This window comes from Berghia stephanieae, chromosome 11, assembly GCF_034508935.2.
Source record: "Berghia stephanieae isolate SIO BIC M18660-M18661 chromosome 11, UCSD_Bste_1.3, whole genome shotgun sequence".
In the NCBI taxonomy this organism is placed as follows: Eukaryota; Metazoa; Mollusca; class Gastropoda; order Nudibranchia; family Aeolidiidae; genus Berghia; species Berghia stephanieae.
This window is the reverse complement of record NC_088370.1, coordinates 40,900,388-40,921,824: the sequence shown is the minus strand read 5'-3', so window position 1 is coordinate 40,921,824 and position 21,437 is coordinate 40,900,388. Positions and strand designations below refer to the sequence as shown.

General features: G+C 34.4%; 2 protein-coding genes across 4 annotated transcripts in view; both read left to right on the top strand.

Annotated features, from left to right (window-relative positions):
- Positions 1 to 157: 157 nt before the first annotated feature.
- On the top strand, positions 158 to 16,704 carry LOC144957037 (zinc finger protein 706-like). 3 transcript variants are annotated; one of them, XM_078887974.1, is made up of 4 exons: positions 158 to 327; positions 7,914 to 8,054; positions 9,288 to 9,390; positions 14,531 to 16,704. In XM_078887974.1, exons 2-3 carry the CDS (start codon positions 7,917 to 7,919, stop codon positions 9,375 to 9,377), a joined length of 228 nt encoding a protein of 75 aa, XP_078744100.1. In that variant the 5' UTR covers positions 158 to 327; positions 7,914 to 7,916; the 3' UTR covers positions 9,378 to 9,390; positions 14,531 to 16,704. The 3 variants fall into 3 exon arrangements, with proteins under 3 accessions (XP_078744100.1, XP_078744099.1, XP_078744101.1); XM_078887973.1 differs by lacking the exon at positions 158 to 327 and adding an exon at positions 439 to 558; XM_078887975.1 differs by lacking the exon at positions 158 to 327 and adding an exon at positions 486 to 713.
- Positions 9,401 to 21,437, top strand: part of LOC144957036 (uncharacterized) — a 326,762-nt gene continuing 314,725 nt past the window's right edge. The window contains exon 1 of the mRNA XM_078887972.1: positions 9,401 to 12,617. Coding sequence (XP_078744098.1) covers positions 11,973 to 12,431 — 459 coding nt within the window. The 5' untranslated portion in view covers positions 9,401 to 11,972 and the 3' untranslated portion in view covers positions 12,432 to 12,617. The remainder of the gene's footprint in view (positions 12,618 to 21,437) is intronic.

The window sequence follows — 21,437 nt, the reverse complement described above, 5'->3', positions numbered from 1 at the left end:
TTTATCAAAACTATCTTTAGCTATTGCAATTCTTCGTTTTATTACTGTGCTACATCTACCATCTGAAGTTATTATGTATCCAAGATATTTAAATGTCTGAACTTGTTTTATAGTTTCTCCATTGCTAGAGTCTAGATAAGTGGTTAAGTAGGTTAAAGTTGGCTGATTTTGGCGGATTTCTGGCATAAAATCGGCGGGATCTTTGCAAGTCACCTGGCAACACTGCAAAATTCGCAACAACTAAAAAAGTATAAGAGAACAAGTGATACATTGGCAGTTTTTTTCTTCAGTTCGTTTTGACTTGGTCAAGGCTTAGATTTAGATAAGGTAAATGTATATCTGTCGTAATTAGTTTTCGTACCCAACGTTTGACAACCAACCAAAACAATTTGTTATAAGGCTAGGAATTTTCCATTTGTCATTTGAATAGAGTAGTCTCCACCTATTTTCGAGCGTAACCACCACTCGCCAAATCAAACCATGGCCATGATTATGATGATTGCACCACCACACTGACCACTGTCCAAAACTAAAACCTCAATGATCCAAACATCAAACGTAAATTATCCTGACAAGTTCCATTCATTTTCTGTGATAATCCTGATACCTTTTATTTTAAAGTCGAGCCAGAGCCCTTGCCCATACCACTACCGCCATATTTAAAATACGCAAAAGTAAAAAGTAAAAGAATCAATCAATCATTCATAAGGCAGGTAAAAATGAAAATAAAAAGGCTATTTTTACAGTACAGTCAGTAATAGTAATATAGACTTAGAGTATTATCTAGAGAGGCGAGCCCTCTACGAGTCAACGCCTTGAAAAGTTAAAGTTAAAGACAAATGTTTTTGAAACAAACATACCTCTGCCTCTGTTTCAAAAGCTAACATCTTTCAACTTTCTAAGAAACATTTTGATTTTCAGAACTTTAGTTCGTTAAAAAATACCGGCCCTATATGAACCGTCGAGTCAACTCAATATGAAATTTTGTTTTTAAAAAAAATGACACGGTTTAGTTTAAAGGGATTACCGACTATTAGTTGCATTCCCAGACTTCCTTTGTTGTTTTTACGCTGTCACGTGACCGTTTTGAGACATTTGTCGTCTGCTACAACTAAACAATTAGACCTCTCAATAGAAGATATTTTCTTTTGAACAGGAAAAATAGTGTTATTTCTTGTACATTTTAAGTAGGTAGACAATTTTATATTTAAAATTGATTTTTCTTACTTATACTTCCGTATTCATAAAGCATTCTGATAGTCATGAAAAACACTTTTTAAATTTTGAAAATCCATACATAAATAAGAAATTGAGAGTAGAGCAAATTCATTTTTCAAGAACTTAGAATTTTTTTGCTTGCCAACTGATGGTAAAATGTTCCAACTTTGACGTCATGTAACTAACCACTAAAAAAGATTTATCATACTTGTGAAACACATTTTTAAAGTGCATTGACTAGGTAAATAAACTATAACAAAATTTGAACCAGACGTAATTTTTTTTCTAAATCCACAGTCTGTTGAAATTCCCCCAAAACACTCGCGAAAGTAAATGTTTTGGCCTCCAGCATGATGAAATAGCATATTCCATATAAACTAAACTATTAACATAAATTTCATACAAAATTACATTTAATTCACGTCAAGGGGAAGAGATCCAATTTTTTTTCCAGACATTTTCTTCAAATGGTCTTTGAAAAATAAAGAAGTGAATATCAGGAAACACGCAATTTTGCATGTTGGCAGAAAAATAGCTATAACCACGAGCAAAATGTATAAAAGATTAAATATCTCTGGATAGAAGAAAATTAACACATGTAGGAAACCGGACCTGCTGAATTCAAAATTCATCTTAACTTTTTAGTAAAGTCAATATTTCCTTCTCAAAATTCAACATGAATCATGAATGATAAGCAAAATGTTCGAACCAGCAGCATAAAATAATAAATCAACCTCGTTAAGAAACCTCTATAATCCCAAGACATCATGTTTTTACTTCCACAACGTCTGTTTTCACTTCCATTCTACTTTATGGACTTGTCTGGTAATTATATTGCTTTGTTTTGCCTTGGCCCTCTCTGGGATCCTTAACTGAAAGGGTGCAGTAAATTGTATTATTCCCATAATGGGGGATGATTTTTCCACTGTAAATCGTCTCTTTGTATGTTATCAGGAGGGTATCGATATATACGTTGGCAGTAGAGTGATTTCCTCTTTTATACGGGATCATGTGTTTGTGCCCAGCAGGTGTGTCTTTTGTGCCCTTAACTCCCTACCACCCCAAGTCTTTTAACGCCTTAACGTCTATGACGAGTGACTGTATCCTGATTTCTGTGTTACTGAATAAACTGCTACCCTTTAGATAGGACGCGAGTCTGAAATAAAGTACTCTCCGCCACACACACCCTAAAGACCTAGCCACCCGATTTTTTATGATTAACATCCCTTTCTTGAGAGGCAAGCATTGTACGATTTGAGGTATCACAAACTATTCAAGAGATTTTGTCTAAACAGTGATGCCAAAACTCCAGTTTCACAGGAAAAAACTCCGGTCTGGAGCAAAAAATTCCAGGTTACGGGCAACTTCCGTTAAATTCCGGTGAGGTCACTGTATCCAAGGATACATCACATCATCACGACCACTACTACAACCACCACATCATCACTACCACCACTACTACTACAACCACCACCACCACATCATCATTACTACCACTACTACTACAACGACCACCACCACATCATCTTTACTTCTACTACAATCACCACCACCACATCATCATCACTATCACCACCACTACTACTACTACAACAACCACCACCACCACCACATCATCACTACCACTACTACTGCTACAATCACCACTAGCATTACTACTACAACCATCACCACCACATCATCATCACTACCAGTCCAGTTCTACTACAACGACCACCACCACCACATCATCATCATCACTACCACTACTACTACAAGCACCATCACCACTTCATCATCACTATCACTACTACTACTACAGCCACCACCACACATCGCTACCACAACTACTACAACCACCACCACCACATCTTCATCACTATCACTACAACTACAAACACCACCACCACCACATCATCATCATTACTACGACTACTACAACCACCACCACCACATCCTCATCACTACCACTGCTACAACTGCAACCATCACCACCACCGCTACCACCACATTATCATCACTACCACTACAACTACAACAACCACTATCACATCATCATCCTCACTACCACAACTACAACAACCACCAACACCACATCATCCTCTCTACCACCACTACTGCAGTCACTACCATTAGGTTTTGGATTTTTACTTCATTTGAAATAAAAGGAAACTTTGGGATTGTATTTGGCATTGTTTATAATTATCGTAATATGATTCTAATCAGTTATCTATTTAGAACTATACACTATGTTAACACAATGCCAAATACCATCCCAGTTCCCTTTTCTTGTGTGCGGAAATTCCTCTTTCGGCATTGAAATTCCTACGAGTGGTGTCTGAAATTCCTGTGAGCCAAATTTAAAGTTGGCGTCTCTTTCTAAGTAAAATCGAGAAAGTTATGAAGGATGGCGAGCCACATGGTGTTTGAATTTTTACGCACAACTGTGGTTTTAATTAAATACCATTTTTAAAAATATACACACACAAGTTCGGACTAGAGGCCAGAGGTATGGTCTATCTCAATTTATCAAATTAATATATAAAGTGTCGCTATTGGTTCTTGGTTGTATATTTTTTACATTTTTGTGCATTTGCATGTATATATGTATACATTGTCGCCATAGATTCTTAACTTTGTGTTTATACATTTTTATGCATGCCATGTCTGTAAACGAATTTCCATTTTTTAATTATTATTTTTGATGAATAAAGTATATATTGAGAGTATGCGGTTAGATTAAGGGAGTTAATTTTGTGAAATTTTACACGGTTTAGTCCCTTGATTGAAGCATAGATTTCTTCAAAATGGTGACCAATCCTTTTACCACAATGGACACTGTATCGAAAAAAAAGCTTGAATGCGTGAAAGACATTGATCCATACGACATAAAATCGGAAAACTGGACAAAGACTTATCAAGACTTATCCTCCATTTACGTACCATCATATCTATCTATCACTATCTCTATCTACTTCTATCTATCTATCTATCTATCTATCTATCTATCTATCTATCTATCTATCTATCTATCTATCTATCTATTATTATTATTATTATTATTATTATTATTATTATTATTATTATTATTATTATTATTATTATATTATTATTATTATTATATTATTATTATATTATTATTATTATTATTATTATTATTATATTATATATCATCATCATCATCATCATCATCATCATCATCATCATCATCATCATCATCATCATCATCATCATCATCATCATCATCATCATCATCATATTCATTATATATTATATCATCATATCATCATCATCATCATCATCATCTCCATCATCATCATCATCATCCATTCATCATCATCATCATCATCATCATCATCATCATCATCATTCATCATCATCATCATCATCATCATCATCATCATCCATCATCATCATCATCATCATTATTATTATTATTATTATTATTATTATTATTATTATTATTATTATTATTATTATTATTACTATTAAATCATCATCATCATCATTATTATTATTATTATTATTATTTTTATTATTATTATTATTATTATTAAATCATCATCATCATTATTATTATTATTATTATTATTTTTATTATTATTATGATGATGATGATGATGATTTTCTTCTTCTTCTTCTTCTTCTTCTTCTTCTTCTTCTTCTTCTTCTTCTTCTTCTTCTTCTTCTTCTTCTTCTTCTTCTTCTTCTTCTTCTTCTTCTTCTTCTTCTTCTTCTTCTTCTTATTATTATTATTATTATTATTATTATTATTATTATTATTGTTATTATTATTAATATTATTGTTACTATAATAATAATAATAATAATTATCACCATCATCATCATCATCATTATTATTATTATTATTGTTATTATTATTATTATTATTATTATTATTAATAAAATTATTATTATTAATAATATTATTATTATTTTTATTATTTATGTGACCCTCCGCCCCAAACGGGGGGGGGGGGGGGGGGGGGGGGGGGGAGAGAGAGAGAGAGAGAGAGAGACTGCTTGTATGTGAATTGTAGAGAGCGTGAGCTAAATAGAATAAAGATATAAATATGTGTGTATGTTTGTGTGTGTTTGTATGTGTGAAAGAAACACGAGGGAGACAAGGAGAGAGAGAGAGCGAGGCTGGTAGACAAAGAAAGGGGGAAAAGGAGAGAGGGGGTGGAGCAAAGAATAGGAAGGGATAGTATAAGAAAGCCCTTCGTTTCAAAAGAAGTCAAAGTCAATCAATGGGAAACATATTGACCAATGAGATCGCAATTTAAAAAATGGGACTGGTCAAATGATTTGTTGCATTGTTTCCATTTTGAGTCAGATGACAGCTTGAAGAGGAGGGGGTGGGGCTTAATTTGTAATGACTTACATGAAATCGTATAATTGAATCTTCTTGTTTGATCTGCAACCTCAAGTTATTTAGGACCTGCCACTCGTTATCACAACCCCTTGTGGTCAATTGTCATCTATTAAACTCTCCTCCCCCTTTTTCTTTTGGTTCACTCCCATTGTTTATTGACTCAAAAGACCCCACCCTTCCTCCCATTCCCAATGAATAGACGATAAAACGAACCTCTCTCTCTCTCTCTCTCTCTCTCTCTCTCTCTCTCTCTCTCTCTCTCTCTCTCTCTCTCTCTCTCTCTCTCTCTTATTCATTTATTTTAAGAAAAAAATGTATCTCTCTCCATCCATCTCTCTCGCTCTCTGTTTGTTACTGACTTTCTCTCTCTTTCTCTCCCCCTCTCTCTCTTTCTCTCTCTCTCTTTCTCTCTCTCTCTCTGCCTGTCTGTTTGTCTCTCTCTCTCTCTCTCTCTCTCTCTCTCTCTCTCTCTCTCTCTCTCATGTAAACAACTACGCGATAGAAAGTTACAGTGCTCTTAGTGCAAGGGAAGTAACCGTGGATGGTAAATGCGTGATGTCATCGGCATACTCTCAATATTATTATCATCATCATCATCATCATTATCACTATTATCATCATCATCATTATTATTATTAATATTATATTATTATTTTATTTTTTTATTATTATTATTATTATCATCATTATTATTATTATTATTATCATCATTATTATATTTATTATTATTTTATTATTACAATCACGGCTCGTGTCCTTAAAGAATGCTGCAACGGGCTATTATCTTTATCACGTGTACCACTATTGTAATCTTGCAATCAATCGATTTCCAGCATTACGATTCATAATAAATGCATTCAAGAGATTTTATCCTATTTCGCCCTATACCATATTATGTTATGTTATGTTTGGTTAGCTGGGAAGTAATTTCATACATCTGTGTTTTGTAGTTTTCAAGAATCTCTAGACAACGATACGTTTTTATGTTAATATAGAATGAGTCCACAGATGTGAGAAACGACTTTGTTGACAATATGTAATACTAACTTGTATATTGGCTTTATGTTCGTCTCAGCAAATTCCCCAAATACACAAAAATAAAATAAAAATTTAGTAAAAATCATACAATTTCATAATGCGCATTTTACTGGTTGAACATACATCACTTCTAGTCACGAGTATTGTCAGCTAATTTATTGTAGTTCAGGAATAGACGAATAAGATGACATAAAAACTAGTTCCAAGGTTCGAAAAAGGATTAGACACATCGACGGTATACACTTATGGAAATGCATTTAAAAATTGAAAACAATATTGCACTGTAATAATGAACATAATAAAATAATGATGATAAAAATAATATTAATAATAATAATAATAATAATAATAATAATAATAGTAATAATAATATTAATAACAATATAACATACCCACTTGACCCGAGTTATCAATTGAAATAACAATATTTATCGTATTCATTTTGTTTTAAACTATCTAAAACATAAAGTATGAAGGTACTTTAATAAAATATTCATGTGGTTTTCGTGAACTCTATTCTTTTTGTCAATAATTTGAGATCTCATTCTCACAGCATTTTGAGTGCTGTTACAAACTACAATGAGGTGTTTAAAAATCCGATAACACCCAAAGCTAAAAACAAGGATTTGGTGGGCTTTTTAAAAATGTGATTCCTCGGCCATTAAATAACCCTCATTAAAACAAATTGGTAGAAATAGAGATAGGATGTTTGTCTTTTAGACACTCTATTCAAAATTTATATCAATAATATGTTAGGATTTTTGATGCTGTAAAGTTTTAAAACGGCATTTTTGAAGATGAGAAAAAAGTATTGAAATTTTTTTTTTTTTGGCCACACAGCATGCGGAGCCATGTTCAAGGGCAGATAACTCCAAAAGTTGAAGAAAACATTAATTTTCTTTCAGATAATTGTAATCTATGCTAAAAGTTGTACAGGATTACCAAATTTGAGAGATTTAGCTTGATTAATAAAAAAGTTATAGCCTCTCAATAATGGACCCACAAGCAAATTTGATTTTGACACGTTTTGGGGCGCAATTTCAAAAAATTGTAAAACATTCAAATATTCATATTCTGAACTGAAAATTTGGTTTTCTTAATGTGTTATAAGTATCTTCAACTGAGCCAAGTTTGAGGAAAATCAAAAGGGGTGTGGTTCCCACCCTTGGTCCACTTGACATAGAAAGGCCCTTCATCATTCCTCCCAACAAATCATACAGAGTGCGAGTCTTTTATGGAGGGAAATGTGTAGTTTGAGATTTTTCTTCCATTCTAATTCTAATGCTTTTGCAATTTTATTCAGACAATGGCTCGTGGACAGCAGAAGATTCAATCTCAGCAAAAGAATCAGGCAAAGCAATCTGGTTCCAAGAAGAGTGTCTCATATTCAGAATCAAAAAAGGCTGCTGCCAAAGCATTGACAATCAGCTGCTCTGTTTGCAAAGTAGGTTTGTTTGGTTATTTGTATGTATATATATATTTTAAGGCTTAACAATAATATTTGGGTGGGGATCCTGACCTCCCATAGCGGGCAGGGAGGTACAAACTGTGTCTTCTATACCCTTATATCTGTTTTCCAACATGCTTTCTGCCTTTGTCTTGGAATGAGATTACTTGGTTTTTTCCTGGCCCTGGTCGGAGTCCTGGCTGGGAGGGAAACAGTCAAATGCATAGTTATTGTTTTGGGAGATGATATTTTTTTTCCTTGTAAATCATCTCTCTGTTATGTATTATTATTTTTATTTTGAATGTATAATGCAAGCATTTGAGTGTGTTCCTCTTTGTTGGATTTTGTGCTTGTGTCTGGATGAGACTTGTAGGTGATTTCAAACTAAGTACATTGGTGGTGTGCTCTTGGAATCTACATCTGATCCCTATTTGTTCCCATTTCCCCTTTGTCTTACTTTTTCTTGGGTGCTTTAATTGTAATTCTAGAACTTTTTACTATCCTATTTTCTTCCTTTTTACTGGCGCTGATATAACCTAAATGTGTTGCAAGCGCCGTAAAACCCTTAAAAACAAAAAAACATAATATTTTATAAAGGGAATGCACATTTGAATCACTAATTTTTTGACCAGTTGGAAACAAATTTCCTCTGTATAGATAAAGGCGTTTCTCAGTAAATTCGGTAAAAAAAAAAGAACTACAGTGGAATCTGCATAGAGTCAACACTCCTAAAGTCAATTGTAGCTGAAAGTATTTACCACTTAATGATCCCTAATTTTCTCTTCCTTAACTATGCGGGTGGTTGGATGGGAGCATCACCCTTGAATCATATACCTATGATGTTCGCATGGGTGTACGATCCAATAGTGATGTCGTTTCTTCTTCTTCTCTTTACTAGCCTATCCTGCTTCTTCGGTTTGTGATTGTATTTTTGACAGGGGATTTTTTTTTTCTGTAAATCTTCTGCCTGTTTGTTCTTGGTTATTTATAATTTAGCTTATGATATCTTTAGGTTATGATTTTGATTTACATTTGTACTATTTTTGTTAGATTGCTTGTTTTTTTGTTTCAGCGGTCTCTCATATAACCTCAATTGTGTTGGAAGAGACCTAAAGCAACAACAAACAAACAAACAAACTTCCTTAACTATGTGTGTATGTGGGTTTGATTTTTGTCTAGATTTATTTCAAAATCAAAATGAATTTTTAATGATTCTTTTCCTTATTTCAGGCTCAGATGCCCGATCCCAAGACCTACAAACAACATTTTGAAAATAAACATCCCAAGAATGAACTACCCGTTGAGTTGAAAGATGTGTGAAATTTAATCAAATGTAGGTACACCAATTTTCTTTTTTTTTTTTTTTAAAGGCTTTATTTAGGTTGTGAGTTTGGCCAAGGATGTAGTGTAAATGATAATGATAGGCTTATCTGATGTTGTGCATCAGTGAAAGTATTGACAATAGCTTTGATTACATATCATACGGTGCACATTAGATTCAGTAAAAGCTATGGTTTTTTTTTGTGTGTGTTCCCTCCCCCCCCCCCCCTATTTGACACTACTAAATCCTCTTCGCATTCGGTGAAGTTCACAGTAACACACTTCACTTGGGTCTATAACAAAATAATGGAGACTGCAAAAGGTTGCCGAGTTGGGACTAGTCTGGCATAAAATAACCTTGCATCATTTTCCAAACTCAGTGAGCCTTATTACCAGGGATGTAAATCTTTCAGAATTATTAGGATTTCCTATTTTTCAGACATTTTCTAGCTTCCCCAAACAATTTAAATATTTCTTAATACCTCACTACCAACAACTCTTGAGATACTGCTGTACATATAGAGAATTTGTAGTGAATATCCATTTTCAATGTACTGAAACACTTAATTTACACTACTGTTGTGTCAGTTATGATTATACGTGTATTTAACCATTCAACTTATTTCCACGACAGCTTCCGAATTTTAATTCGGAAGTACTAAGGATTGATAGCGTTCGAATTTCCGAATTTTCCTAATTTTAATTCGGAACTAGATTCACATCTGTTGTGTAAACAAGGAGGGTTATTTTTAGTTTACCGGAAGCAAAACATGGGCTGCAGAATCGAAAGTAGAAGATGGTGGATATATATCGAGTATTCATGACTGAGTTCCGAGTTGTTGTTACACTTTCTTCCTAAGGCTCAATTGGAATGTATTTCTGTTTCTGTAAGTAATTCCTGTGTGTTGCAATTCATTTCAGTCATAATGAGTCTGAAGATACATTTCCCTTAGCCTTGGTCTTTATGAGAAATTTCTATGGGGTCTCATTTCTGGTTGAGACTGCCACGAACGTTCGACTGTGGTGGGGGAAAAAATCAAATTTGTTTGTTCTCATTGAAAGCTACACCAATAAAGTAAAGGGCTTTTAACACGATTCTAAACCTAATGTAGTATTGTAATGTACTTCTTATTGCCTTTGTTATTAGCAGAAGGGTTTGGGGCCTGAGAAAATGATAAATATCGGGAGGTGACCATCTTTCCAATCTCAAAATTGGCCTTAGTAATGATATGGCTGTTGAAATTTGAGTACGAGTTTTTATTATTGTCAGATTCATTTAGTCATTGGGGGTAATATTTTGACCTGAATATAATTTTGATATAAAAGTTTAGGTGTTGGATTACGTGCAGTGAAAATAAGTTAAGAATTCCAAAATTCTGATTTTTTTCAGTATCCCAAACTAATTTAACCCTGTTTAATCCATAAAGATAAGGATAATACTAAATGGGCACTGATTTAAGCATGAACAACACCCAATAATGGTATTTCCTCCTGACAAAAAGGAGACATAAATCATTAAAATCCATCCATAAACAAAATAATTTAGATTTTATTCTGAGACTTATCACTCAAAAGTCCTAAAAATGTTGTCACAATCACAAGGCCATTTATCACCTTATTCCTGGTGTGTCACTTGGAGTTTAGACTATTGAAATGAGCTCGCAGAATTTCGGAATTTTTTTCAACTTTGCATTTACATCCCTGTATTACACACTGGCCTTGTCTGGTAGAATGCTTTCACATTATAATACTACACAGGGCCTAAGAGTAAGGCAGGGATGTAAATCTTTCAGAATTTTTCTGAATTCAGAATATTTCAATTCATAAGAAAAAAAATGAAAATAAAAAGAATATAAATAGATCAAGTTGATAAAACAAAATATTTTAACAAAAACGTATTATTAAATACTACTGTAATATAATATGGTGCATATAGGCCCAGGCATGACAAGCACTTTCTGTGTGCACTGAAACACTCCACTTGCTGTTTGGTTGCGGAAGAGGTTATTTTCACTACAAACGTGATAACGTTATTTCCAGGCCATGAATTCAGACAGAAAATTTCTGACTGATTCTGAACTACATGGCAGTAATAGAGGTTTTTCAGAAAAAAAAATTCTGAAATTTTGTTCGGTAAATAGCCACTTTGGCTACATATCGAACATAATGTATAAATACCACTACCGGATGTTTTGTTTTCCTTTTTCGCAAATCAATGGATGCTTGTTGAAGTGTGGCGGATTTTGTGAATTTCTTCTTGGTTGAAACCCGAAGCTAAGTTGATATTTTTAGCAAATCTATTTTGTTACTGTCGCATGTGTTTGTTTTAAATTTACGTTACATTGATTTCTCTGGTTTTGGATTCGTAATTCTGATACTTAGATAAGATTCTAGAAAATTCTAGGACGATCCAATCACGTTGTTTTGTTTGGGTCTTAGTAAGAGAGTGAACTTACAGAATCAATCACAATCAGTCAATCAGATCTCGGCATCGGGTGATTTTTAAACTGAGAATCCTCAATCTTTATTTTAGATTCACCACTTTTCTTCACTTTAGTTCTTTGTAGTTATAAATTTAGACAGGCGTTTTTGAAAATGGCATCAACAAAGGTGACTGAATCAAAATCAAAACATCGATTTGTTGACAGACAATCTCCTATTGATGTTATAGATGTAACATCAACAAACAAATTTAGATGGGAATGGTTATCCCTTAAAGACAATCTGGGGGATTTCTTTTCAAGTTACATCAGAAAGATAGAGAAGGATGGGTTTGCATGGTGTTGCCTTTGTAAATCTGAGATTAAATATAGTGGAGGTGGTGTTCGATGCCTAAAAGTTCACTCTAAAAGTAAATCACACGAACGTAACAGAGCCATAGATATTTCAAATCAAAGACTCCCAGCAGCCATGCAAGCTACCAGAGACAAAATTTGTGATAGTAGTAGGCCTACTTGTAGTGGTGGTAGCAGTGATAAAAGTATCATAATTAAACAACCATCCAAGAAGATGAAATCAGGTGATGATCTTAGATCTTTCTTTAAAGGAAAGTAGAAATCTCCACTTCATCAATAGGTCTTAGTTTTATGCAGTATACATATTATCATAGTGATAAATTGGCTACACATACTCTACTAGTTAAAATTAGCTTTTTACAAATACATCTGTAGTTTCAATTTTTTTAAAAGGAGTGTGCGAGTTGGTTTCAGAATTTTTTATCATTTGCCATTTACATCCCTGGTAAGGGTTGGAGCATTTTATGTATGTTTGTGTGTGTGGCAAGCCATGGTGTGACTCAGTGCCAGCTGCAGCAGCATTTAGAGTCAAGTTGCAAAGAGAAAATTTTGACTTCCTATGTCTGATTGTGAATGGCTGGTAAATTGGTACGCATATCATAGCCAATGATGAACTGGGAGAAGAATGGGGCTTGTGAGAGGGAGAAGATTACACTCTTCTTCGCATTTGCTCAGATGGTAAGTTTACTCTCCATCAGATATAGTTATTGTTTTGGGAGATGTTATTTTTTTTCCTTGTAAATCATTTCTCTGTTATGTATTATTATAATTGTTATTTTGAATGTGTAATGTAAGCATTTGAGTGTATTCCTCTATGTTGAATTTTGTGCTGGTGTCCGGATGAGACTTATAGATGATCTCAAACTAAGTACATTGGTGATATGCTCTTGGAATCTACATCTGATTCCTATTTGTTCCCAGTTCCCCTTAGTCTTACTTTCTCTTGGGTGCTTCAATTGTAATTCTAGAACTTTTAACTATCCCATTTTCTTCCTTTTTACTGGCGCTGATATTACCTAAATCTGTTGCAAGCACTGTAAAACCCTTAAATACAAAACAAACATCTCCATTAGATATGTTGCTATTCTCTGGAGATCTTCCAGGCTCCAGTGGAGATTACTAAACTCCTCAGGCTGGTTGGGGCAGTCGGTAGCCAGTATTTTGTCCTAAGGGAAGCTTTAAGTACTATTGGGTTATTGTACAATAATGACTGAAATAAAAACTTGGATTCATCAAAGCGTTGTGCGGCTGGTCTTCAACTTTAGGTTGTTGTTTGACTCAACTGGTCGCATTTTATGGAACAAGTTTTTGCTATTGCTACCTCTATGTCACGTGCGTCATGGGTAATGATAGTGATAGTGTCTAAATATTTAACTGTCTTTACTTGTTTGATGGCCTCTCCTTTGCTTGACAAGTGGAAGGTCGTGTTGTTGTCATTCTTTGAGACCACCATGCACAATGCACCCTCCCTACCTCCTTTAAAATATGATAATAAATCCACCATGCACAATGCACCCTCCCTACCTCATATAAAATATGATAATAAATATTTAGAAGGGCAGGCGTAAATTACCGAAAAAAAATAAAGGTCATGTGATGTGTTCAAATCTGTAATCAGAGTTCTGAGCAAGAAGGAGGAACAGGGGTTTATTGTGGCTAATTTCCATCTATCTTTCTAATTTTTATGGCATTTTGTTTTTCCAGAAAATCATCATATTTATCATCATCACCACCGCCGCCAACACCTTCATTATCATTACATCCCACACAGACTGGGTGGGGATCCTGACCTCCCATAGTGGGCAGGGAGGTACATGCTATGTCTTCTATCCCCCATACCTGTTTTCCAATTGTTTCCTGTCTTTGTCGTGGAATGAGATTACTTGGTTTTGTCCTGATCCTTGCCGGAGCTCCTTGGCTGGGAGGGAAACAGTCGAATGTATAGTTATAGTTTTGGGAGATGATATTTTTTTTTTCTTGTAAATCATCTCTCTGTTATGCATTGTATTATGTTTAGTTTACAAATTATATTATATGATTGGTAAACATTTGAGTGTATTCCTCTTAGTTGGGACCTGTGCTTGTGTCTGGATGAGACTTTTAGGTGATCTCAAACTAAGTACATTGGTGGTATGCTCTTGGAATCTACATCTGATCCCTATTTGTTCCCAGTTCCCCTATGTCTTACTTTTTCTTGGGTGGTTTAATTGTAATTCTAGAACTTTTTACTATCCCATTTTCTTCCTTTTTACTGGCGCTGATATAACCTAAATGTGTTGCAAGCGCCGTAAAACCCTTAAAAACAAAAACAAAACATCCCACACAGAGGTTAATCTTTGAAATGTTTTGTTTGGCCAGATCAAGACAGAAAGAATCATTATGTTTGCCTTGTCGTCCCTCATCATTAATCTCAAAGCTGCTGTTCTCACAAGACAACCCTCATCATCAGTATCATTCCTTGGCATTGAGAGGCACCTCAGTTATTGAGCTCATGTTTAAAATTTTTAAATTTTTTGTTTTGTTTATTGGTGTTGTTCTTTTGTCTTTGAAGGTATTATCTGAATCGCATTTTTAAAGTCTGATTTATTGTTATTGCTATGTTTGTTTTTTTTTATTTTGATGTTTATATCTTAAAACAACTGGATGGGTCTTCTGACCTCCTGCAGAGAGGTCACTTTCGCTGTGGCTTCTATCCCCTTATATCTGTTTTCCTTTTCTATACCGCTATAGTCTTTGTCCTAGATTGAGATTGTCCAGTTTTTTTCCCCATGCCCTAACAGGGATCCTTAGCTGAGATGGAAGCAGTCAAATGTATAGTTCCTTTTTTTAAAAAGATATTTTTTTTTCTCGTACTTTGTAACCATATGAGTGTACCCTTCATGGCAGGATCCTTTGTTCGTGTATGGATGGGGCTTTTAGGTTTATTAGAACAGGGGCATTAATGGAATTATTGTGGAATCCTCTGTTCCCTATTTCAATTAGTCCCCTTTGTCTGACTTTATAGCTTTTAACTTCGGATATCTACAAATTTTCCCCACATATCTTCCTCCTTACTGACGCTGAAATGACCTACAGTGGAGTCTGGATAGGACAAAAACGCTGAAGATAAAGTCTCTCTTAAAATAAACTTTTCATCGAGTCCCTGGGGGGGCTCTTATCGAGCCAACTAATCATAGTTGGGTTTAGAGATAGACAAATCAGCCTGTGTCCAGTTGAAGTGAACTTTTGTTCCATTGTGGCATTCTTTCCCCCACCTCCATGTACCAGATCTCCTGTCACCAAAAAGATACAAACAAACATGTAAGCTGCCAGATGACAACTATGCATTTATGATTGACAAAGAGTCACACACTTCATTTTCATGGGCAGGGGAGGCTCCTGGACTTTTAACTCACTCAATCTTAGATATTTTTGCTACTTTTCAAAATTTGGAAAAAATGTATTAAAAATGAACATGTACATTGAAAGTTTTATTCAACTATCATAAGCATGTAAAAACTAAAAACATTAGCTTTGATACAACGCCTATAAGTTGTTTCAGAAAAATGTGATAAATAGGAATGGGTGAGTTAACTATCACTCACTTTGAATTGAAAGCTTGTTTTTCCTTGAAAATGGATAAGATAAATCTTACTTAAGGCACTCATGACCAGGGAGCCATTTTTATATATTAAACCTTTGTTCTCTCCCTCATCATTAAACAATAAAATAGTCTTCAATGTAGTTAAATACAATTTTTTTTTTCCTTTTGGTTCCTTTTACGCAACACTCATCATTTGCTACTCTTAAATTTGAATACTATTTTTAAGTCAGTCTGAACAAGTTGTTATATTTTTTAGTCTATATATTTTTTTTTTTCATCATTTTTATTTATTTTTTATTTTTTTGTATGTGATTGATATAGCGGGTAATGACTGACAGAAAATTCAGTTTATGTTCTATACCTATATATAAATAATGATGTAATATCTTGTTGGGTTATTGTGTTGAAGATAACAATATGTGGTCATTTCATGTTTTAAGTGGAATATTAAATAACTAATGTGATTTCGCTGTTCGATTATTATCATTCCCAGATTTAACTTTATGGTCACTTTATCATGAAAATGGTTTTAAAGGCTTGACTATAGTGATTTAGAGAAGAAAAAAAGCTGTTATCATCATTATTATTTTGATTTCGATGAATGATTTTTGGTTATTAACTAATGTCAAAATAAGTACATATATGAATAGTTGAGCAATATTGTTCACAAAGTAAATAGGTTTGGCATGTAAAGAGCCGTAGCTTAGAAAGTACTTATTGCAATAAATTTGGACGACTTTTACCATGCACTCGAAGATTTTCGTTTCAGTTGTGTTTTTGGAAAGGTTTGCTTATTTTTTTTTTTTTTCTGGGATTTTTAAAAAAGTAGGCCTCTTCTTTCGTTTCTGTTTATATTTGATCTGTTTTGTTTTTTAGGGGTTTTTTTTTTTTTTGGTTCTTTCTTATTCATTGTGTACATATTTGACTAAATAAAACCTATTTAACATTGGCCTTTTCGTATTGAATTTTTAAATTGTCGTTTTATTGTCTATCCGTGTCAATTATAATTATAATTTCACTGCAGCATCACTGACGCCTCTGCGTTTTTGTTGGGTTGAGAAATCCTCAAGGTCTTTGGGCAGGGAATGTGGTGGAGAAGAAGGAGGGGTAGCTTTAATCTATTTCGGTATACGTTTGCTCTCTCTATTATTATTATTATAGATTTGTCCTTGATTTGACCAACACCATTTAACGATTGTTTTTTATATAGCGCAATATCTACTAAATGTACTCAAAGCGCTTTACAAGGGGTCCCTGGTCAACAGCAACATTTAACATGTAGGACGGGACATGCCGCCTGTTAGGCGATATTGCAATTTTTCGGACTAAGACAACGCTGTTAACAGCCAGGTACTCATTTTACACCTGAGTACGGTGAGAGAATGCGAGTAAAAAGCCTTTTCCAAGGACTCAACTATGTGCCGAGCGCGAGGCTCGAACCCAGGTGATTTATGTCATTTGGATTGTTTCCCTTGGCTGTAACAGGATTTGGTTATAACCATGGGTGCAAGAGTGCCGGCCGATTGGATTACCGAAAAAAAAACGTCGCCGGCTTTTTGCGATTTGGATTTTTTTTTTTTTTTTGTGCAACTTGTGACAAGAAACTTAACAAATTACTGCATTACAACCTTTGGATTAAACATACAACAACTGGGTGGGGTTCCCTACCTCCACAGTGGGCAGGGAGGTACTTACCGTGTCTTCTATCCCCTTATATCTGTTTTCCAACTTGCTTTCTGTCTTTGTCTTGGTGTGAGATTGCTCGGTTTTGTCCCGACCCTGGCCGGAGTCTTTGACTGGGAGGAAAACAGTCAAATGCATAGTTCTTGTTTTGGGAGATGATATTTTCCTTGTAAATCATCTCTCTGTTATGTGTTATTATATTTGTTATTTTTAATGTATAATGCAAGCATTTAATTTGAGTGTATTCCTCTTTGTTGGATTTTGTGCTTGTGTCTGGATGAGACTTATAAGTGATCTCAAACTAAGTGCATTGGTGGTATGCTCTTGGAATCTACATCTGATCCCTATTTGTTCCCAGTTCCCCTATGTCTTACTTTTTCTTGGGTGCTTTAATTGTAATTCTAGAACTTTTTACTATCCCATTTTCTTCCTTTTTACTGGCGCTGATATGACCTTAATGTGTTGCAAGCGCCGTAAAACCCTTAAAAACAAACAAAACAAACATACAACAATTGTGGACTACTATTATGAAGACTAGATGCTGAGAACAAGACTTCAAATGACGAGGTAAGTCCGTGAATCTTGCAGGCTTTTTCAGATTATATATCTGGTCATAAGTAGACTTGCAGGCTTTAGCGGGTGGTTGGATGGGAGCATCACCCTTGAATCATATACCTATGATGTTCGCATGGGTGTACGATCCGATAGTGATGTCGTTTCTTCTTCTCTTTACTAGCCTATCCTGCTTCTATGGTTTGTGATTGTATTTTTGACAGGGGATATTTTTTTTCTCTGTAAATCTTCTGCCTGTTTGTTCTTGGTTATTTATAATTTAGCTTATGATATCTTTAGGTTATGATTTTGATTTACATTTGTAGGTACTATTTTTGTTAGATTGCTTGTTTTTTTGTTTCAGCGGTCTCTCATATAACCTCAATTGTGTTGGAAGAGACCTAAAGCAACAAACAAACAAACAAAACTTGCAGGCTTTTTGATGTCCAGTTGCTTGCACCCATGGTTATAACGGATTATAAATCATCTGCATAGAGATGAAGATGGCGCAGCCCATGACCAGTGATGGCATTAGATAATGGAGAGTATGCAAAATAAAAAGAATTGGACACCAAAACAGAGCATATAATTATAATGGAGAAGTATGCAAAATAAAAAAAGAATTGGACACCAAAACAGAGCATCGAAGAACAACAGAAGACAATGTATCTTGACATGAAAGTTTATCTGAAATCATAATCAGTCTCTTTCTGTTATCTAAATAAGATTCAAACCACTGCATGACAGGTCAAAAGTTATAAGTTATATGTATTTATTATTAAGTCTTTTAATTTTAATGAGAATACCGTGATCAAGTCTCGACCTCGAACAAGCTAGATCATCATTATGCTGTCATGGTAGATTTTTGCATCATTTCCGGCTGCAAAATATCACTGATTTGCATTGCGGCCGCAAAATCTGCAATTTTTTGGTGCAAAATTTTGAGATTTTGCAAAGAAGAAAACAAAACAAAAATAATAATAATTAAAGGCAAATAAAGAAGATTTTTTTTTTCTTTTCATTTGATAGCTCGTGTAGAACATGAAAGATGATTAATCAAGAGTAGTTTCTTTCTTACTATCCCATTTTCGTCCTTTTTACTGGCGCTGATATGACCTTGCATTTGTTGGAGTTGGAGGCAAATAACTTTCTCTTTCATGAACTACTTCAGGGCTTTTAGGAAAATTAATTGCAAAATTTGCTGTTTTTAGCTTGCAAAATTTGGCATTAATAAATTTTTCAAACATTTTTTTTTTGCAAAAAGCCGCCATGTCAGATTATTATGGGATATAAAAAAAAACACAAAAAAACCCCAGCCACGCCTGGATTAAATCATTTCTTTCGATGCGATCCCAACGAGTCCTGTTTGAGAACAAAATTTCATCATCACTTCCAGTCCTCTCAGTGAACAGTTTTAGTTTTAGGCCCACTTTAAATTTTTTTATTTACATCAATGATAATGATATACCGAGTAAAGAATCAAAAGGATACAACTACAACAAAATTCAACTTTTTGCGGACGATCGTCTTCTTTATAGGGAAATTCAAACATCAAAAGATTGCAATTGTATACACAAGAAGATCTGGACAGGCTACAATCATAGGAGAATGAAAAATGGAATTCCACCCGAAGAAATTCCAGCTAATTCGGATCACCAACAGAAAGAAAATAAGTTCAGATTATTATATAAACGAACAAAAATTGGAGACAAGGCAAAAAGCTGAATATATTGGATTAACTCTTGACAACAAAATGTCTTGGCAGCACTACATCGATAAAGTTTGTAAACGGGTCAATACAAAACTTGGATTCTTAAGAAGAAATGAACAAAGTTGTCCAAGGAACATCAGAGAAACCTGCTATAAAGTCTGTACGGCCAATTTTAGATTATAGTTATAGTGCATGTATTTGGGACCCTAAGAGTAAAACGCAAATACTCGAGAAAATTCAAAACAAGAGCATGTAATGTAGGTTTGTAACATCTACAGGAGAACTGAAAGTATCAGTGAGATGCGCAAGAACTTAAACTGGTCACCATAACATGAAAAACGCACTATACAATCAAAAAGCCAAAGTCCTTTTAAAGGCATGTCATAGACTGATAGCGATTCCCAATAGGATTCTATAGTCTGACGTCACGCCCACCCAGCAACGAGCAGCTTGGTTCTATAAAAAAAGAAAATCGGTACTTTTTTTATTCTTCATACTATCGACTAGAACTTTTTCACATGTCATGTGGTCAGAATGTATAAAAGTCAAAACATGATCAGATTTATGTTTTTCTCCTCTGGTACACTTTCGTGCTCGAAAGGTCCATTGTCTGTATCGTTATGGGGACGAGAGACACAAAATGGCGATGGAGAAGGTACGTACTGGGTACACTGATAGTGTGCTCTTGGAATCTACACCTGTTCCCTATTTGAACTAATTCCCATTAATTTTGTCTTACTTATTCTCGGGTTCTTTTACTGTAATTCCAGAACTTTTTATTATTCCATTTTATTTATGCGTTGCCAGCGCCATATTACCCTTGAATACAAAAACAAACATTCTAAGGTTATGTTGGCCTTAGCTGACGTCCGAAAGATTTCCATTTTTGTGGGCAACTATTATTATTATTATTATTATTATTATCATCATCATCATCATCATCATCATCATCATCATCATCATCATCATTATTATGTATTGTTATTATTATTATTATTATTATTATTATTATTATTATTATTATTAGTAGTAGTAGTAGTAGTAGTAGTATAGTAGTAGTAGTAGTAGTAGTAGTAGTAGAAGTAGTAGTAGTAGTAGTAGTAGTAGTAGCAGTAGTAGCAGTAGTAGTAGTAGTAGTAGTAGTAGTAGTAGTAGTAGTAGTAGTAGTAGTAGTAGTAGCAGTAGTAGTAGTGGTAGTAGTAGTAGTAGTAGTAGTAGTAGTAGTAGTAGTAGTAGTAGTAGTAGTAGTAGTAGTAGTAGTATTTTAAAAAGAGATCACAGAGGGAATTAAAATGATTATCTCTATTAATCAACATCTAGTTGCAGATTAAAACCAAAACAAAAGAACATGATCTTTTATTTAGAGCAATATCCTAAATGCGCTTTACAAAGGGTCCCTCACAAACAGCATCACGTGCGTAACACGTGGGACGTGACATGGCGCCTGTTAGGCGATATTACAGTCTTTCTAACAGAGACAACGTTGTTTACGGTCAGTTATTCATTTTACACCTGAGTACGGTGAGAGAATGTGAGTGAAGCGCCTTTTCCAAGGACTCTAGTATGTCCCGAGCGGGACTCGAACCCAGGACTCCGTGATAAAGCGAGTGTCATACCACATAGCCGCATAATATTAGATAAGATTACAATTACATCAATCTGAAAAATACCTAATCTCTAAAACAATTGATTGGTCAAATTATAGAATGGAGTGGCGCACGGGCGATTCATTTTTA